A 20,947-nucleotide genomic window follows, 5' to 3' on the forward strand; every position below is an offset into this window, starting at 1 on the left:
TGACTGTTTCTACTTTATCGTACTCTAATGATACAGCCTTTAGTTTAAGGTATCCCCACCCCCCAAATATGCATTTCCCTTCATACATGTAATAACAATATGGTTGTATATAAATGGTAGTGTGTTTTTCCACAGAAGGAACATTGGATCCACATTATGTTGGGGGAAAAAGAGACATACATTCAGACACTCAAAAGTTCATTAGAAATGATTATGTAAATGGTAGAAAAGCTTTGGCATTTCTTTTGCCTACAAGTTGTGCCTGCACACTTGGAAAGAAGATCGGAAGGAGGCGTTATGAAGGTTTGGCTTCTTCACACAGCTCTTCCTTTAGTTTACACAGGGTTAAGTAAGCAGTACCACATAAAACTGTGGTGAGCTAGCTTTATTTATTATTTATGCTATTTACATGTATTTTTTTTTTATATTTTCTTTTTTCATTTGATCAGGCCTTAGGGTTTTAAGGTGGACTATGCTACACATCCCCAGGTGTCCAGGCTGAGATTAATGGCACCACCTTAATCGCACCACTATCTATACGACAATAACAGACTAAGATCATCCGCACAGCTCAAAGTACCGACAGTACACCGCTACACACCTCCATATAGCCCCCCGCATGGCAATGTCCACCGGGTGAGTGAGGGGGGGGAGGGGGGTGCTCCAACGTTTTCTTAAAATATTCGTACAGAACGTGTGTGTGTAAAGAGATCGGAGATGCACTGTGTGACCCCCTAGTCCGTAGTATCTAAGCGTCGGCAGGTTGGAGCTAAAATACTGCCTCCCGGGATTTATTCCCGTCGCCAAGAGTAACAATGAGAAGCGTATCCCTTTGCTCTGGTCTGCTGCAAGATATTCACCCTAATTTACAGTAATTTTTATACATGGAAATAACTTTCTAGTTATTCTAGTTGGCTAACCACTGGCTAAACAAGCATGCTCATGTATAACACAGCCATGGCTCCGATTGCGATTAATGACTATTGATTATTAAATCAGTGCCACTTAAAAATGGGTTTACAGTGTTGGAAACGACATGGCGATTTATGGGACGCACAAAGCCTCCCTATCCCAGATGGCCTCCCATGAACTAGACTACGCTGCATTGTCGGCGTAGTGAAGTAGCTCTGAATTCCCGTGGTATGGAAAGAGACGCCGTCACTGACACAAGAAAAAGGCATTCTGAGAGTAAATCAAAAAGGGTCTCTTGGTTGCGCAGAGGAATGTGAAAACGGTCTAGGGGAAAGATTCCAACATCCCCCATGGGAGTCTGAATAGAGGGCTACATCTCAAAAGGAGAGCAGGAGGGGAGGCTTCTCCACCTAAACCACGGGGCGTCTATCGCTTCGGGATGTTGTCATGCTCCTAGGACTCCTCTCCGAAAAGAAAAAAAAAAGTACTCTAATATCATGCTATACCATACATTGCATAGAAGTTAAGAGCTTACTCTAGTGGTGAGCAGAGCTCTCTGGAACCTGCAGAGCTTGCTGCGTCATTCATGCCTTACCGGTAAGATGCTACAGAAGAGGAGGATGGGATGGAGGGATGGGGGGGGGGGGGGGGGGGGCATTTGGGTCCTGCTGTGCGCTGGTTGCCCTGCTGTGCATTCCTCTGCCCTTGGCTACATAGAGGAGAGGTGAGAGTGTATCTATGGGCGCACACGCACACCCACACCCCCCCCCCCACACCCACACACACAGACACACACACTGCAGCAGCCAGAGTGACCGGGACGCCACCGCGAGGTGCCGTGTGGCTAGCAGCTGCCGGGCGACGAGCAGACGGAGCCGCACATGCTCAGTTTGGAGGACGACTCCGGTTCGGGTTCGTCATCCTCAGTGGCCCCGCCCTCGGCCTCCCTGTCTTCGTCTCTGCTGGCGTCGTCGGCGCCCGCCTCGCCGCCCTCACACTCACCGCCCTCACACTCGCCGCCCTCAAGCTCGCCGCCCTCACACTCGCCGCCCTCACACTCGCCGCCCTCCGACTGCCCCTCCTCCTGCCGCCTTTTCAATCTGAGTATACAGACAGACAGACAGACAGACAAACAGACACACAAACAGACAGACAGACAGACAGACAGACAGACAGACAGACAGACACACACAATATGTATATTTAAAATGCAAAATAAGCATACATGTGCCAGGGCACGCCAAAACTTTAAAGGGGAACTATCTTATAAATGGCCTTTTTCAGTGTTTAACATTGTTTCCTAGCTATGTGGACTTATATTAATAGGATCTATGTCTCTAATTCTCATATTGGCGCATTCTTCCAATTCTCCTCTCACAATATTCACCCTCACTGAACTGAGTCATCTGAAAATGTGCATAATCTGTGATGTCAGAGATTTCTCATAATAATGTGGCAGTTGGTGTGGCAGGTGGCACCAGGCCACACAGTGGTTGGAGCCCAGCCTCAAAACGGCTTAAGATCTTGAGGTAGAAAAATGCTGTTTTTGAGTACTTGATTAGAAATACAAAACAATGAATTTTTTTGAAAAAAAAAACTTACAAAGGTGTTCCATAGACTCACAGGAATTGTGTAAAAGTGCCCAAATAGTGAAAGAAATAGTAAAAATAGTTCCCCTTTAAGTGGTATAAGTTTGGGGTTTGGGTCGGATACGAGTCAAGTTAAAGTTAATGCGCAAAGTTCTGCAAATTATGAACCTACTCTTATAAATAGAACTGGATTGGCATTAATTACAGTGATACAGAAACTCCATTTGCTACACAGGAAGGTTTCCACGTCACACTGCGGTGGCAGGCGCTGGTCAATAATAAATGAGGTAATAATTTAGAGGCGAGCTGAACCTATATTCTCTCCGTGGAGACGGCAGAGAAGGAGCACGTCTCGCGAAATATGGACTCAGGCCGTCTTTTTACGAATGACAAGTGGACCTTCTATTGACATAAACAAAACAGTAGCCCAACAACAGTATGTGGCCGTAAAGCACACAGGGATCAATAAAAAGCTTAATTTGAGCTAGGATTTAATTTCAAAAGTGGAGATCATCGTCACCCGGAGAGACCTGGGTGAAGATGAATATGATTGGAACGTATCTCAAATTAACCCAGAGCGCCATCCTGAAGCTACGTTCAGCACTGCGTTAAACCCACACATCAGCAATGATAATAAACACAGTTTACAGTACCGTCCAGCTGAAAAGTACCATACTGTATTGTGCATAATATGTACCGTCCTTCACTGCAACTGTATCGTACTCCAGCGAGATACTTCTCATGACCCTCCGTTTTATCACAGCGTGTACATATTCTGTTTTATCACAGCGTGTAGATATTCTGTTTTATCACAGCGTGTAGATATTCTGTTTTATCACAGCGTGTAGATATTCTGTTTTATCACAGCGTGTAGATATTCTGTTTTATCACAGCGTGTACACATTCGGTTTTATCACAGCGTGTAGATATTCTGTTTTATCACAGCGTGTAGATATTCTGTTTATTACAGTGTGTACATATTGTTTTATTACAGTGTGTACATATTCTGTTTATTACAGTGTGTACATATTGTTTTATTACAGTGTGTACATATTCTGTTTATTACAGTGTGTACATATTGTTTTATTACAGTGTGTACATATTCTGTTTATTACAGTGTGTACATATTGTTTTATTACAGTGTGTAGATATTCTGTTTATTACAGTGTGTACATATTCTGTTTATTACAGTGTGTACATATTGTTTTATTACAGTGTGTACATGTTCGGTTGTATTACAGCGTGTATTCGGTTTTATTACAGTGTGTACATATTTGGTTTTATATGGTGTGCGTTCTTACTTCTCCCGGTTAAAGATCATGAACTCTTGCTGCACCACTCCAAGGCAGTCCTGGAGGTAGTCGTTCTCCTGCGGGTGAGGGTACGGAAATAATAAATAAAAATCAGCATCATCGTCAACGATGACGAGAACAAAGGGACACACACAGTTCAATTCCCCTCAACATTTGAACCAATCTCCAGCCGGATGGAAAAAATAAATGTTACATTATTTTATTCCTGCCAATCCCTTTCAGCCTCCCCTTCTGCTCTATTTAAAAAAAAACAAAAAACAAGGCATGATTTGTTTGTGTGCCTTCCGCGAACCGGCTGTTTGACTCAGGACGAAAATAGAAGCTCATATTTCCGAAAGCACTTGGGGCCATGACAACAGCCCTGATGGCTTCATAATTTAATAATCTCTAGGTAATAACCCAGTATGAACACTGGCAAGCATGGACGCACATGCACATGCACACGCACGCACACACACGCAGCGCGTCTCAAACCTTGAGGGCTAACTGTTGTTACAGACATGCAGTCCTAGCGCGCACAGATCTGTGTTAATCACAGATAAGAGTCTCACACAGACAAGCCAGTCAGGCAGATCTATGGCGCTTTATTTCCTCCGAAACTAAATGTATATGATCTTCTTTTCCCTGTCATGTTGTCTTATCATTTCAAATGAATTATTATTAGTCCCTTTGATGTTTTTTCTTCTTCTTCTTATCTTTTGAACATTTTGAATTGTCCCTAACAAATCCCAATTGGCCACACTGCAGAACAGCGTCTATTTTCAGATGCAGAGGAACATGACAATACAGGTAACAGGCAGAATATCAAATTGAGGAACAGTCAATTTATTGTCATTGCACAAAGTACACCAAAATGAAGTTGGCATCTAACCGGAGTGCAAAGGAGCAGTAAAGTGCATTGCAGTATACAGTATAACATGTGTATATATGGAGTATATATGAGAGAGCTACGGAGTAAATATGCTAAGCTAATGTATGTACAGTATTGGTATTTACAGTCGTACGTAGTATGAACTATGGTAATACACGATACTAGTCAGTGGTATAACTAATAAGAGTAAGTATGGATATATAATATACAGATATAGATACATGTATAGACAGTGTGTGTACAGTGTATATATATATATATATACTGTATATAGATGTATCTATATCTGTGTGTGTATGTATATATATATATATATATATATATATATATATATATACATACACACACAGATATAGATACATCTATATACAGTCACAGTGTTATTGTACATTGCCATCAGTACATATTCAGTAAGGGGCACTCTGCTCTCTGCACGCATATGCATTTGACTGTATAATATCAATGAAATAGACTGTCTCCAGGATGACTGTCTCAAGAATCCCTATCTGCTACTAACATACTAAAAATAGATTATCATTATTGCACACTTGCTTGTCTAAGTCCAGAAGGTCTGTCTAAACCACATACTATATACATGTATAGTATCTGTCTCTTTTCTATAGAAAAAAAAGGTAGAAGAAAGAGGAATAAAGCAGACTGTGCTCCTAATTTGCCGTTGATGGAATAAATTAGTCCCATGGACAGCATGATTTACCAGTCCTCGTTAAACAATGTCACACTGTGTCATACGGTAGATGCCAAGCTCACACGATGGGCCTTTCCCGCGAGCCACCACTAGGGGCAGAGTGGCTGAGTCAGTTAGAGTGACGTTGCCGGTCTGTGAGGCACACACACACACATACATTTTTTGTATGACTCAGATCAGATCTATTAAAACAACAAGGCACACAGCACTGAGGCATGTTGAAAAGATCAGAGCCTCAGCCAACGCAGGAAGCTTGGCCCCCCGGAAACTGTTTAATCGATGGTCGATGCGTCACGACTTAACAACCCCATGGTATTGAAGACATGGTATTGAAGACATGATATTGCTACTTTTTCATCAACGTAATTTCATGGAGCTGTCCATGAAACACAAGGATTCAGTGTGTCCCCCGACGACATCACTGGTGGCCATCTTCTAACTCATTAACTCTCAAACTAAATGAGACATCTAAATTAGTCTTTGGATGTGTGTGGGATTATGTGCAAAATAAATCTGCATTGTTCTTTTTTTTAGTGAAGTGCCCCTTTAACTTGATTTTAGAATGATGAAATCAATGTGACTGTACTCCTGAAAAAGTATAGTATGGTTTATTTGTATTGGGAAAGATACAGACACATTAGCTGGTTGAACAACATCTATATGTGTGGTAATAATTGAGATATTGAGTGTATTTCTGTGAAAATGCGCGTGGCGCATGCCTCTGAATCCAACCAAAGCGTAAAAATTCACTTCCCGAATCCCGCCCGCGTGCGGCGAACAGTATACTGTACATGGGAGCGAAAGTGAAGCGCCTCACGCCCGCCCGCGTCCCGCGTTCGGTGGGTTTGGGCCATCAGAGGCTGCCGGTAAAATGAGACGTGGGCGGTGGAGGACAGAGTGAGACGCAGGGCCACTCACAGATTGTGAATCCTTGCTGTTGTCTCGTGACCTGTTCTTTGCCAGTCTCTTCTTCTTCTTGTGAAGAGGACGCGACTCAAGGATCATCTCCTCCAGCTCGAAGGTGGGGTCGCAATGGAGACGACCTTTCTGTTAGGACCGAGAAAGAGAGTATTTTTTCAATTTGAACCTTTATTTTATTTATTTTATGTCTTCTTATTTATAGCAATGGCCTACAAGAGAGCGACTGCAGGAGGAGGGAGCATCACACATACACACGTTTACACCGGAGAGTGTGTCACAGAGGCCATTTCTGATGTGTCATAGAAGGGTAAACAGAGGTGTAACTACATTAACTATTAACCCTGGTGTTGTGCATGCTGCCTCACTGGAATGGCTCTGGCTGTAGAATAACTACTTTCCAAAATAATAGATTGTCCAAACGTCGAGTTCCAATACGATGTCCTTTATATAGAAGCTTTCAGCGCACATTACATTACAGTTCTTGTCATCAGTTCATTCACAAGAAACGCTCGCTCCAGTCGGCAACTTAATCACTATAAATGGACACAGCTGGTTACTAGGCGCAAGGCATTCTGGGACTTGTATTTCTACCAACTAATGTGGCGACTAATGTAAATAATAGTATCTCTTGGCTTTAATAAACAAACACTCATCCAACCTTGCTTTCAAATGTAAACAATAATCGATATTAACATATATGAAATATAACTCAATATTAATGTAACCGGACCTATTAAGTTACAACACTGGCACGCCTAAGTAGAACGTAGCCATAATTAATGTTATTAGCTACCACTGTGTTTACCCTGCTATGAAAATGGCAGCTGTGAAAAGGGTCAAATTATAACCATGGTCATGTACTCCACTAGAGTGGTTGGGGTTAAGTGCCACAGGTGCTAAAGTGCTAAAGGACACCTGGACGCGTGAATACATTCGACAACAAATGTTTGTTTCCGCGTTCGAGTTTTGCGCTCTGATTGGCCAGGTCATGTGACATGTGCGCCAATCGTGGGATGGCAAGTTCGGCGCCTATTTCCGGGTCTAACAGCCTGCAAACTACCTAACGCCTAGTTTATCACTGGTTAAGCTTAGGCGACTCTTTCGCAGTTGGTTATGGTTAGAGTTTGGAATCAGGGCAGGCGTTCTATCTATGTCACATGACCTGGCCAATCAGGAAACAAACTTTTGTTGTCTAAAGTATTCAGGCCACCTGGACAGTAGCTGTTGAAGGAGAGTGACACAAGAAGAGATTTTGGCAGCTGGTCCAATTAATCATACTGTTGTGACCTTGTGCTAACAAGCCAGCTTCTCTAGCCTCTAGTTTAAACGCACACTGCATACTGTTAGCCCTATAATCCATCACATCAATACTACCTCAGAAATACACAAGAGTATGTCACCTCCACCCTCCAGCACATCACCCCCCTAACCTCCAGCACATCACCCCTAACCTCCAGCACATCACCCCCCTAACCTCCAGCATATCACCCCTAACCTCCAGCACATCACCCCTAACCTCCAGCATATCACCCCTAACCTCCAGCCAGGGCCGCCTGGGAGAAATGCGAGGCCCTGTGCGAGATTTAACGCGAGGCCCCCCCCCCCCCCCCCCAAAAGGTAAAAAAAAAAAAATTTATATATATATATAGTTTTTTTTTTTTTTTTTTTTTTTTTTTACAGTCAACATATTCTTAAATAATAGCGCTGCCCGAGGCGGGGCATGATACAGTCAACATATAGCAAAAGAGAGAGCGAGAGAGAGCTCCCGTTCTACAGTCAATATACAGTGTACAGAGAGAGAGAGAGAGAGAGAGAGAGAGACACATTGGAAAGAAATTGAAATGCTATTTGGCCCTAAACAGAGAGTACACAGTGGCAGAATACCTGAGCACTGTGACTGAAGATCCTTGAGCACAGCCTAGCCATCGAGAAAGGCCGCCATAGGCAGACTGTGTGTGTTAGAAAGAGAGAGAGAGAGAGAGAGAACATGTGTGTTTGTCATGTGTGTGTGTGTTAGAGAGAGACTATAGCATGTATGAGAGATTCAAAAGGACAAAGATCAACAATCCAACAAGAAGAGCGTCTATACCAGAGAAACCAAAGCAGCAAGGAGCCAATGGCCGACATCAGCTAAATAGGCTAGCCAGGTACTGTGACACCAGGCCACGTGACACACAGCTTTGGCCAACGGCCCAACGCTACCCAAGCTACACAAACGACCATTCACACACAGCACATGTCGTATCTCCAAATGTTGTGAAGTAGCATATGTTTTGCCTGGAAAAAAACATCGTTATTAACAAAACATTCGGGAGGGGAAGGAAGGAAGAGTGGGGTAATGTCATGACATTTTACCTGCACGAGGAACACAGGTCTCCACGTTGACGAAAGGCCTCTCGCTGTCGGGACAAAGCTATGGCCAGAGCCTTGTCATGGTGCAGGCCCGACTACATCTTCTGTCAAAGATGATGTCGTAGTCAGAGTGCCAGGGCCTGCTATTCTCAAGGCTAACTGATAGCATCAAACGAACGTTCCCAGCTGACGCTAAACAGCTAACTGGCTAACAGTTAGCTCAATCAGGCACCTGGCTGCATGTAGTAGCCGCATAGCTTGCTTCTGCGTTAGCTAACAGCTAACAAGCTATGCGGCTACTGTCTACATACAGCCAGGTGCTCTCAGCAGGCACACACAGTTAGCTACTAGTAGTACTATATATTAGCTTGTCGACCAGTTTGGCTCCAGAAAGAGAGAAAGATAGATAGGTCAGGACAGGTCCACGGCGGGTATTTAATCATAGGTTGACTCACATAACGCAGTATCAATGAATGCGGCGCGGCCGGCGCCAATGGTGAAGTTGGAAGGAGACTTGGCCCACGGTGTAATTCTTCTTCTTCTTCTTCTTCGAGTACTTTCCGGCAGACTGGACACCTTTCGGCATATTGCTGCCTAACAGATTTATCTGCTCACAAGTTCTCTTCTCCTTCTTTTGAAAAGACATCCACTCGCCTCGCTCCTCTGAATAGCGCTGAATTATCTACCTCGTGTGTCTTCTTCTTCTATTTGGTATTACGGCGGTCGGCGGACGGGCCGGAAACACTATCCTAAAATCTGTAGAGCAGCAAATCCGCAGAAACCGGAAAACTGCAGTCTGCAGAGCCAGGAAGTCAGACACATTCTACAAACGTGTCTAATGTGAAATATATAAGCATATAAGCAAAACTAGATTTTAGGTCTGTGATGAAAAAGGGCCTCGCGGGAAGGGGGGCCTCGCAAAAAAATAAAAAAAAAATAAAAAAAAATAATAAAAAATAATAAAAAAAATAAATAAAAAATATTTTTTTTTATTTATTTTTTGCGAGGCCCCCCTTCCCGCGAGGCCCTGTGCGACCGCACTGCTCGCACACCCCCTGAGGCGGCCCTGCCTCCAGCACATCACCCCCCTAACCTCCAGCATATCACCCCTAACCTCCAGCACATCACCCCCCTAACCTCCAGCACATCACCCCCCTAACCTCCAGCACATCACCCCCCTAACCTCCAGCACATCGGTATTGGTATTGGTATGGCTGGAAAAACACCATGGGTCCATAGGCTGAAGTCTTGTGTAGTACATGTCCAATTTCACAAAGATCCGTTAAGAAATCCGTGATTAGAAGCGGTTTTGGTAAAAAGTGACTTCAATGCATTCAACAGAGAATTCTCTTCCTGTTTTGGCTCGTGACTTTTCACCTAGATCCCTGATTTGCTCATTGCCACATTGGGTACCATTAGAAAGCCCTACTCATTGGTTACAACCCTGTCCAATAATTTTCGAGATCACCAAATGATTGACGGAGGTAGAGGCTCGAGTACTGTATGTCATGTCTGTCATAAATGTCTTGATGAATTGAAAATGGGGGACCCTGATGTAAACAAGATGAAAGTCTTTCTCTGGTCTTCATCCCCTTAACAATTGTTTGTATTGAGCCGTACTGTATTGTACCCATTCTGCAATCTGTTAATAAAGTTTTCAATCAATCAATCAATCAGTCGGGAGTGGTATTTGAAAAAATAAAAAGTCTGCCGTCTACTGCGGCGCACGCCTCACATATCGGCATGTAACTCGAGAACCGCTGAACGAAGTGTGTCGCTATCGACAGGCAACAAATAAGGCCTTAATTCGATATATATATTGTATTAAAAAATATGCACACCCGATCCGCTAGAGGTCGCCAAAGTGAGGGTGGGCAAATCGTACTCCAGAGGGCCCACATGTGGGCCCCCAAGTGTTAAGAGGTTGAACACTCACCTTAACCCTCACTTTAGACACTTTAACACTACATTATATTTATCTATTATTAAAGATGTTCTACATTCATACCTCATTTGCATTTGCACCTTACCTCAAAGTTTTGTACCTCATTTTCTGCATTGTACCTCACTGTTTACTCATTTTTACTCACTGAACTTAGATTGTACCTAGGTTGTACTTTAGATTGTATATTAATGTACTGTATATATTGTACTTTTTTACTTACTTTTTACTTACTTTTTTTTTACTGTATGAAGCACACTCTCAGGGGCTCATACAGAACCAAGCATTTCACCGTAAAGTAAGTGTATTTTATTGTGATAATTAATAAACAAACTTGAACTTGAAACTTGGCATCCAATATGGCTTTGCATAATTTATTGGTTATATTCTTTCATTATTGTAGGTTCAATAAGCATTTTGTGCATTCAACTGAGGTGTGATATTAGGTATTGGTATTAGGGAAAGAGGGTATATAGGAAGGATTAATGTGTGTGTCTTTGTCTATAGATGGTTTCAACAAAAACAAACATTCTAAAATAACTGCATTTGATTTCCTACCCAGTTGTTGATATTAGCAAACAATATTGCAACAGGAAACTAACTGTAGTCCATCTATAATCTTAATGAGTCATCCTTACGTTAGGGACAAACCCAGCATCCATCTTCTTTTCGTACACAGCGTCCCAGTTGACGTCAGCGAGGTAGGGAGACGCCTGCATGTGAGACAGGCTGGTGAAACGATGCTCTGGGTTCACAGTCAGTAGCTGGGAGAGAGAGGGACAAACACACCGCCATGTCTTCATGCTTTGTGGACACATTCCAGTCTGTCCAATTATGCTTTAATTCTCATGATTCCCAAGATTCCAAAATAATCTTGGGAATCAAGAGAATTAAAGCCAAATTCGACCAAAACCCTGCAATATTTGTGACGGTATGCACAATTTTGACCAATCTCAGCAATAGTTTAGCATAAAATTGGCAAGCTGCTCGCAATTCTGAATTCCACACTGGGTCTCTCTAGTATTTGTAGAAGAGTTGCTTTCTAGAGAGTAAAAAGAGCTTGGAACATTATGAAGCCAGAGATGGAGGCAAAAAAAGAGTGGGTGTCACACAACGGCAGTCAAAGGTGGTCACTTCTATAGTAGAAACACACACAAGGAGGGGAGGGTGCTGAGCATTTACCTCTTGTTACGCTGTTAACTGGCAAGAGAGTAGGAGCTGATTGAGAGAGATGATTGAGGTATTGGGAAATACAAATGACGTGTATTATAGTTCTTTGAAGTTGAGTGAAGGGTAGAGCTACGTGTCATTATTTCATTTCAAACCTTTATTTATACTCGTGAAAGCACTGAGGTTTCCCTCATTTACAGTGATGCATAGCGGTCAGGTGGCGTAGCGGAGATTGTGCTCGTCACCAATGCAAAAGGCTACGGTCTCGACTCCTGGAGAGTCAGCATTGCCTTGGCTTGGGCTGATCGCTATACTAACTCGTTTGGCTGAGTTAGGGGGAGGGAAGCCGTGGGTGGGTCCTGGGCGTTGTGGACAGCGATCAATTATGACATATAGTTCTACCAAATGATCACCTTCTGCTGCTTCTGTTTCAGAAGACGATGTTGGCACAGCCACATACAGTAGAGGGAATTGCTCAGTTATGTCTCAATCTGGTAAATGATCTATAATGTTGCTTTGTGGTGGAACCTCCCCTTAACTTTACCTTACAACATTGTAGCAACAAGGAACAATCTTCACGGAGTCACTATTCAATCACAATCTTTTTCATGGACTTTTCACAATATCCCGCAAATCTTCCATATTAACACACAGAAAACTTGAGAAAAGCCACTGCAAAATCAAGCATTTTGGGTTGCAATAATCATAAGAAACACAGCAAAATCCTGGTATTCTATAGGCTTACATTGATTTCCCCTTACCCTATGGATTAAGACTACATGCCTCAACCTTACCCTAACCCCAAAACAGCTCCTTTACACTGTACCTTACAGTATGGGGACCATCCAGTCATTTGGTCCTCACAAGGCAAGGAAAACAAGGTCACACACACACACACACACGCACGCACACACACAAAGTATTTTTACTCAAGTACTTTATTAAAGTACAATTTTGAGATACTTATACATTACTTAAGTATTTTCATTTGAACTAACTCTGTATTTTTACTCTAGAGGTCAATGGATCGAGGATGGAATGCTCCCAAGCTATGAAATACAAGAACGTTGTGTAGAATGTGTACCTTTACTGTTGATACCAAGTACTTCTCTACTTTTATTGAAAGGGGCACTTCGCCGATTTTCAACCTTAATCACAGGTTCTGTTGTGAGGAGGACATGTGATAATCAGACATCACACTCACCAACATGTTCTGTGTCTGGAGAGCTCAGCCACATCGCCCCCCCCCCCCCCCCCCCCCCCCCCCCCCAAAAAAAATCTAAAGGAACTACTGAAACTGTTTAATTTTTTTTCTTTTCTTTTTTGAGTGCCACGCGTATCACTTATCTTTACCGCTAGATTGCCAGCTTTATAGTAGTTTCCGCGGTCGTTTCACTATGTTTGCGAAGTTGTGTGTGTGTGTTCTGTATTATAGCTGTGGGGACATGGTGTGGCTCATTTTGACAAACATTGCTTGTAGTGCAACATGGGAATAATAGTTTGTTTCCACGCGCTGTAGTTTGTAGTTTATTACACGCTAAACATCGCGCATTTCCAAGATAATCCAGTCTTTTTTCATAGATGTGTGAATTTATGTGCAAAATAATCATTGTTTTTCGGTGACGTGCCCCTCTATGTAGGATTGTGAATTGAGGACTTTTACTTACCAGAGTACAGTTTTATCTCTTTACTGTTTAACTGTTTTAACTGTGTACTTCATCCACCACTGATCGACACCACCTACGCAACGCCAGTGTCAACTAAAACATTAGATTCAACCCACACGTGCACAAAACAACTTCACATCAGCCTCACGTGTGCTTTCCTTTCATGCATCACTTCAAAATTAATTATCTTTTTCCCCCTCCTTTTTCCGATTTTCTCCCATCCCACTGTTAGTCGTTATGCCAATTCCCAACCCCCTTCCTGGCTGTTGCGCACACCCCCCTACTGTTGGTCTGGGAGGCCGGAGACTGTCACATGCTTTCCTCCGACACATGTGCAGCCAGCCGGCAGCCAGCCAGCCGGCAGCCAGCCTGGCAGCACAGATTCTCACCGGGAGAGTGTAACGTGTGGAAGGTTACACTACCTTTCTCCAGATCCTACCCTCGCTGTGCAGGCGCCCCGACCGAACTGTAGGGGTCGCTGTCCACAACGCCCAGGACCCACCCACGGCTTCCCTCCCCCTAACTCAGCCAAACGAGTTAGTATAGCGATCAGCCCAAGCCAAGGCAATGCTGACTCTCCGGGAGTCGAGACCGTAGCCTCTTGCATTGGTGACGAGCACAATCTCCGCTACGCCACCTGACCGCTATGCATCACTTCAAACAGATTCAAACAGTGGCTCATCTCCTGATGGAGAAAGCAGGTGAATGCAAGTTCATATACCGCCACCAACAGGGGGCACTCTTAATCAATCCAATCAGATCAGGTGTTCGGTTGAGCGAAGCCCAAAACGGCAACACCCATTAGGAACAATGAGTTCCACGCATGATTGCCATCATTTATCTAGGGAATACATAAATAAATGACACTGGTGCTCATACATTACATAATACAGTATTATTAATGGAGTAACATCTGTTTTGTTTTTCACCTTGGGATGACTTAGCGTGCACACAGGACATCCGGACATCCGGACGGGAGATGTTTTTCCTGTAGTGATGTCAACAATCTTTAACAATAAAAGACTGACTCATCTTTCTATTAAGGGCTGGTTAGGTCTGTCACTGAGTTCAAACAAGCTGATCAGCAGCAGAGCGGAAGAAACCAATGCCTTCCGTCCAAAGCGCGCGTGCACGCACGCACACACACACAATCACAAACATACACAATCAAAATCACACACACACACAGCATACATATTCTCACAAGCACACACAATCCACCCGCACATACACAACACACACACACACACATTTGAATAATTTATTTGGTTCCACAAATTATATTACATAAACAGGGAATCAAATATATCGGGGCCAAGTAGAGAAGCCGCCTATTCTCAGTCCTTGCCCCACAATGGTGGAATGAACTACCCATCCCAGTTAGGACAGCCGAATCCCGTCCAATCTTTCGCCGTCGACTAAAGACTCACTTCTTCAACCATTATCTGAAATGATTATATAAAAAAAAAAAAAAAAAAAAAAAAAAAAAACCCTGACTAACCTGTCATGCACTTGTCCTATTAAACTAACCTACACTGTAACACGCAACACTTGATGAACATTGTTACTCAGCTGATAGAGTTGTACCCTTCTTGCTGTCTTGTCGTACAGAACTTGTAAGTCACTTTGGATAAAAGCGTCAGCTAAATGACTAAATGTAAATGTAAATGTAAGTAGCACTGAACACTCCTTCTCCACGCGGCTAAGCTGCCAATAATAGCTGAGACAGAGCAATATTTGGCAATTTGTTTGGCTTTTCTCTTAGACATTGCAGCAATTCTCAGACCAGTCATGGTGCCTTTATATACATGGCCAAGACTTCCGAATACAAGTACACTATATCTACACCTGTAGCAAAGGCCGGCCATCACATTGAGCAGTGGTTGGTATTTTATATACTTGTCCCGGAAAGCCTGGTCCATGTGTACAGGTCTCTCTCATTCTCAAACATACACAATCATAAATGCAGACAATATACAGTAATACACTCACAGATGCAGCCATGGACACACAGACTCTCCTGTTATTCTCTCTGGCCCTGTTCACACCTGGCCCTGTTCCGACTGCCAGCCTAAATCAGTTTTTTGGCATATCCAAATAGTAACCAGATTGATTTTTAGAAAGCCTGGACACGTCTATTCGAAAGGCAACCGGTTCATGCTTCCGCGTTCGCGTTTTGCGCTCTGATTGGCCACTGCTGTTTCTGGTCGCACCAATCGTGTGACGGCAAGTTCTTTCGCCGGTTAAGCTTAGGCACTCTTTAGAAGTTGGTTAAGGTTAGAGTTTGTCTTAGAGCAGGGGTTCCCAAACTTTTCAGGCCGGGACCCAGAAAATAAGGCGTCAGAGAGCCGCGGCCCAATGCACATCGTCAGGTTTTTTTTTTTTTTTTTTTTTGCCAGGCGACCGATTTTTTAAGCCAAATATATGTGCTATTTATGAGAGGGCTAACTTGTTGCAAAATAATAATGATAATAATAATAGCCTCATTCAAATACTATTGTTGCTTCGGTTGTTTTCAGCGTTTTATGTGCATAATCTGTTATTTAGTTTGAAATGTTCGTTGAAATAAGTAGATTTTTCGTTTTTGTTTATTTATTAAGTTAATATAAAACCATATAGTCACATTTTAGAATACAATAGAATAGAATTTTAGAATACAACTAGAAACACTGTCCTGGCCTGGTTCTAAGTTCAGTGGCCTGACTTTTTTTTTTTTTTTTTAATCATCTCGCGGCCCTCCCGTGGCTGCTCACGGCCCACCTTTGGGTCGCGACCCCGACTTTGGGAACCACTGTCTTAGAGCATGGAGATAGAACGCCAGCCCTGATTCCAAACTCTAACCTTAACCAACTTCGAAAGAGTCGCCTAAGCTTAACCAGTGATAAACTAGGCGTTAGGTAGTTTGCTGCTGGTCGAGGCAGAAATGGGCGCGTCACACGATTGGGCGCACATGTCACATGACCAGAAACGTCAGTGGCCAATCAGATTTGCAAAACGCATGAACCGGTTGCCTTTCGAATAGACGCAGCCTGGACAGCCAAGAACCATAATTATGAAATGTGATTTTTGCAAATGTGTTCCAAACCACATTTGGAGGTGCTTTGAAATGCGATTCCAATCAGATTTTCTTTAATTACTTTAGTCTTTATTGACTTTATGCATATACAGGGGTACAGTTTACCACTTGTAATGCCATTTGGGTTTCTCTTTGCTATTAACAATTCCATAATTTGCCTTCTTGTAAGTTATATAGTGTCAATGTCTTTATTTCTATAACTATTCTTCTTCCTTCACTCTTTTTTCCATCACAAATATTTCCTGTACTATATCTAAAACAAAGCAGGGCTCACAACTCACTTTTGATGCTCCAAGGTGTTTTTAATTGTGACAAATAATAGCAGCAGATACAACGTTTCGACCCTTCCGGTCTTTTTCAAGTATGAACACAACACAAAATTACATCTTTTTATACATGAAATGAAATAGATTAGCTATCAGCCCCACCTGGTGATCAGGGGCAGTCCCAAGACTTGCATGATTTAGTAACAATTTATCTTTTACATTTGACATTTTTTAGAAGGAGATTTTTTTTTAGAAGTATATATATATTACATATTAAACACAGTATTAGACATCATTTAAAGATAGGCAGCAGTGTAAGGTACTTTCTTTGGACCCGGTCCAGGTCCTAGCCACTGAAAACACAAAAACAAAAACAAAAAGGAAAAAACAAAGTCTCTATCTATTGACTGTCTCCCTCTATTAGTTAAATTTACAAATAAGGTCTCAAGTTCAAGTTCAAGTTTCTTTATTAGTTGTCATACAAAAATACAGAATACTTTTACATGAAATGCTTTTTTCTGTTTTGCTCCTAAGAGTGTGAGATCATAGGACGCTTGGTTCATACACATACAGCTCATTATAGTAATATTCCACAATTTATTACATTTTAGATAGTAATAATGGCACAGATCGAGCCTAAAATCACCGGCATGCGCTTTGTTGATGCATGCAGGACTAGCCTTGAGACAAACGTATGCATATTCACCGCCGCAAACAGAGTGGCAGCCGACAATGTCTAATGTCAAAGTCCTCATTGAGTCCTGTTGGTGCCATAGTTTTAAGATAATGGATCCACCATACTTCTCTCCTCAGTAGGAAATTATCTATATCTCCCCCTCGTCTTGGAAGATACACTCTCTCTATTCCAAGGTATCTTAACACTTTGGATGCCACGCCCGAGATTTCTCGGGTTTACCCCCCGCTGGTTGAATGCCCACTCACGAGAATTCTCGTATTTTTTTATTTATTTTTTTATTAGCGATCTGAAATCATATTGCATCAAGCGAGCCTACCGTTGGATATTCCAGTCACCCCAGGCTCTCAGATGTGAAAAAAGCGCCCCCTATCGTCTCCCAGATGGTAAGTCACCCTTTTGGATTGGACTCAATGAAAGTGAATGGGATAAAGGTTTTCTGACTCCACATTTTACGTCTCACTGATGCAGCCGGGGTTACCAGAGTTCATTCTGGAGCCGCACGGATCATGTGTTATACTGTACACACGTTGGATCAATACAATTATCGATTTTTTCGAATGGTGATCAGGAATTGGAATATATCATTTGGATACCATCTGATGTCAGGTAAGGAATCTATGTTATCAGTCTTAGGATAATCAGACTCGTTTTCACGGAGATATAAGCGTTTCCACTATATGTGATATTGCTGTTTCACTGTAAAAACCATCAGGAAATAAGAGCAGCGATTATCAGCGCGCGGCACGCGCGTGCGTGCGCACACATATACTATCGATCATCTAACGTTTATTTGAAAACGATTCATACTGTAAATAGGCCGACAAATGACAACGTTCTGGAATATTCCAGTAAAAGGCGATTATCATAGAATGGGTCGTTTTTTCCGCGAAAACGAGTGATTTTCAAAATGCTATCAAACGGAAATAGAGCTATAAAAAAACAATATGCCTTGACAATGTTGACTGGAAAATGAGTCTTTGATAAGCGACAGGCAGATTAGACACATAGCCATAATTTAAAACATAGATTAGGCGATATTAAGTTAACATTGGAGCGGATTTGGGCATTCAAGGGACTAATAAGGAATTAACCTTGGGCAGTGAAAGTGTTAATGATGAGACATTGTTGTGGTGTGCCTTTTTGAAATGTAAAGCTACTGGGCTTTTTTCATCCCCATTCCATATCGTACTCCTGTGTTCAGCAATACGTGTTTTTAAAGCATGTGTTGTCTTACCGACATATGCTTTACCACATGGGCACTTAAGCATATAGATTACATTGGTAGTTTTACATGTTATTTTGCCTCTTTCCCAGTTGATGGGTGATAGAAAAAAAGGGCATTTTTCTGTAAAGTGACACTGAGCACACAAACCACAACGTCGGTTTCCATCTGGCAGGTCATCTAAAGAGTTGTGTGTGTTTTTAGGAGGCAGGTCTGATTTTGATTTGACCACAATGTCTCTGATGTTATGTGCTCTCCTGTAGACTAGTCTAGGGGGGATCTGAAAAGATGTATCCAATGTTGGATCAGAACTGAGAAGATGCCAATGTTTTTTAATAGTTTCCTGTATAAAAAGATGTAATTTTGTGTTGTGTTCATACTTGAAAAAGACCGGAAGGGTCGAAACCTTGTATCTGCTGCTATTATTTGTCACAATTAAAAACCCCTTGGAGCATCAAAAGTGAGTTGCGAGCCCCGCTTTGTTTTATGTATTACTGTTTTTACAGTTTGGCTCAGCGCCAAGGAACTGAGGATGTGCATTATTTATTTTTTCTGTACTAATATCTAACCACTGTCCATGTCTGGGTGGGTCCGTTTCAAGCCAGTTTCTTGTACTGGCCTTCCTGCCAGCTGTGAGTAGAATCTTGACCAAGTAGTTATCTTCCTTCAGTATCACTTAATTACATTAAAAATGGAACATTGCTTGGAAATTGACAGACGCTGAAATAAATTGTCCTGAGCCACAATGAAGGACCGCCTGTGTGTCATGTCTTCTGGAGTCGTGGCTATTAACCTTTTTCTACGTCATTCTATGCTGAACACAGAGATGGTGTCATTCTTCCTTTTTCTCATCCCCAGTTGGTTCTCAATTGCGCAAACTGGCTTTATCCACGATGTCTGAATTTTTTAAAACGTTATATTAGGGTAGGCGGTCAGGTGGCGTAACGGAGATTGCATTCGTCACCAACCCCGGAGACGCTGGATTCGCCTGTTCGAATTCAGCTCACAGCTCCAGGGTTGTCACCAGCTTGGCTGGCCGTTCACACTAATACAATAGGCAGTATTAGAGGGTGGGAGAAGCTGGCGGGGTGGGTCCGAGTCGTTGTAAACAGCGACTCCTACAGTTCGGTCTGGGAATTGGCATAACGACTAACATTGGGATGGGAGAAAATCGGAGGAAAAAGGAGGGGGAAAAAGATAAAAAAAAAAAAAAAAAAAAAAACTTTATATTAGGGTTAGATAAACTAGATAAACTTTAAAGGTGCTATACAAATAAAGTTATTATTATTATTATTATTATTATTATTATTATTATTATTATTATTATTATTATTATTATTATTATTATTATTATTATTATTATTATTATTATTATTATTATTATTATTATTATTATTCATATGACCACTACTGGAAAAAGCTGTGAGGAGGTTGTAAAGGAAGCTTGAGTTCATGTTGAGCGGCCATTTGGAGAATGGAATGAACATGCAAGGAAAGTGCTATGTGATTTCATCAGATCAGCTTTTGTAGACAGCTGTCATCGCTAGAGACACTCGCTGGTCATCCTTCTATTGCTTGGAAATAAAATGTTGGATCTTTCCAATGTTCTGTAGCCTATTGGTATCGCCTAGAGCAGTGGTGCCCAACCAGTCGACCGTGATCGACCGGTAGATCGCGCGTTGCTTTCAAGTAGGCCGCGAGATTATTTTGGAAAATCATTGTTACGGGGTCTAGTTAGATCGAGGCGATCGGCAATCGCTTGCTTTTGTTGTTTTCATGAATACCCCGGATGTAGAGGAATGTGCACTTTGATTACAGACGCTGAACTTGATACTTGTGTCTGTCGTTATATATGCCGTAGAAACATCCACACAAACATGGTGTCAGAACTAGTTGAACTTACGTCCATGTATGTACATATTAGCTGACTATGTCACAGTCGGACTCCGGTTCTGAAGACAACATTACGGAGGCCGAGACAAGTAACGTTGGGCTATTGTCAGCTAGCATGGCGGCTAATATTTCACCCCCCTCCCCGATGAGCTTCACAGGCGACTGGAGCGTCAGCTGGAACATATTCTGTGCCGAATACGAGGACTATGCACTCGCTACGGGTATAACCGAGAAGGACATTCAGGCTGCAACTCTGAGGAGCGTGATGGGAAGTGAATGCAGGCACATTTACCGTCACAACCTGAATCTCACCAAACAGGATCAAGGGGACGCTAAAGTCATACTGGATA

At 42.4% G+C, this 20,947-nt stretch overlaps 1 protein-coding gene across 2 annotated transcripts in view; it reads right to left on the reverse strand.

The window, feature by feature from the left end:
- Positions 1–1,647: 1,647 nt before the first annotated feature.
- The window catches only part of stk32c (serine/threonine kinase 32C), a 267,164-nt gene continuing 247,864 nt past the window's right edge, over positions 1,648–20,947 (reverse strand). Inside the window, exons 9-13 of one of the 2 annotated variants that reach the window (XM_084321547.1) lie at positions 11,245–11,370; positions 6,310–6,438; positions 3,803–3,870; positions 1,956–2,012; positions 1,648–1,871 (exon numbers count right to left, since the gene is read on the reverse strand). In XM_084321547.1, coding sequence (XP_084177673.1) covers positions 1,757–1,871; positions 1,956–2,012; positions 3,803–3,870; positions 6,310–6,438; positions 11,245–11,370 — 495 coding nt within the window. In that variant the 3' untranslated portion in view covers positions 1,648–1,756. Of the gene's footprint in view, positions 2,013–3,802; positions 3,871–6,309; positions 6,439–11,244; positions 11,371–20,947 lie in introns of both variants that reach the window. The other variant, XM_084321546.1, reaches the window with a different exon arrangement.

The sequence above is a fragment of the Notolepis coatsorum genome, assembly GCF_963971535.1.
Source record: "Notolepis coatsorum genome assembly, chromosome: 9".
Classification (NCBI taxonomy): Eukaryota; Metazoa; Chordata; class Actinopteri; order Aulopiformes; family Paralepididae; genus Notolepis; species Notolepis coatsorum.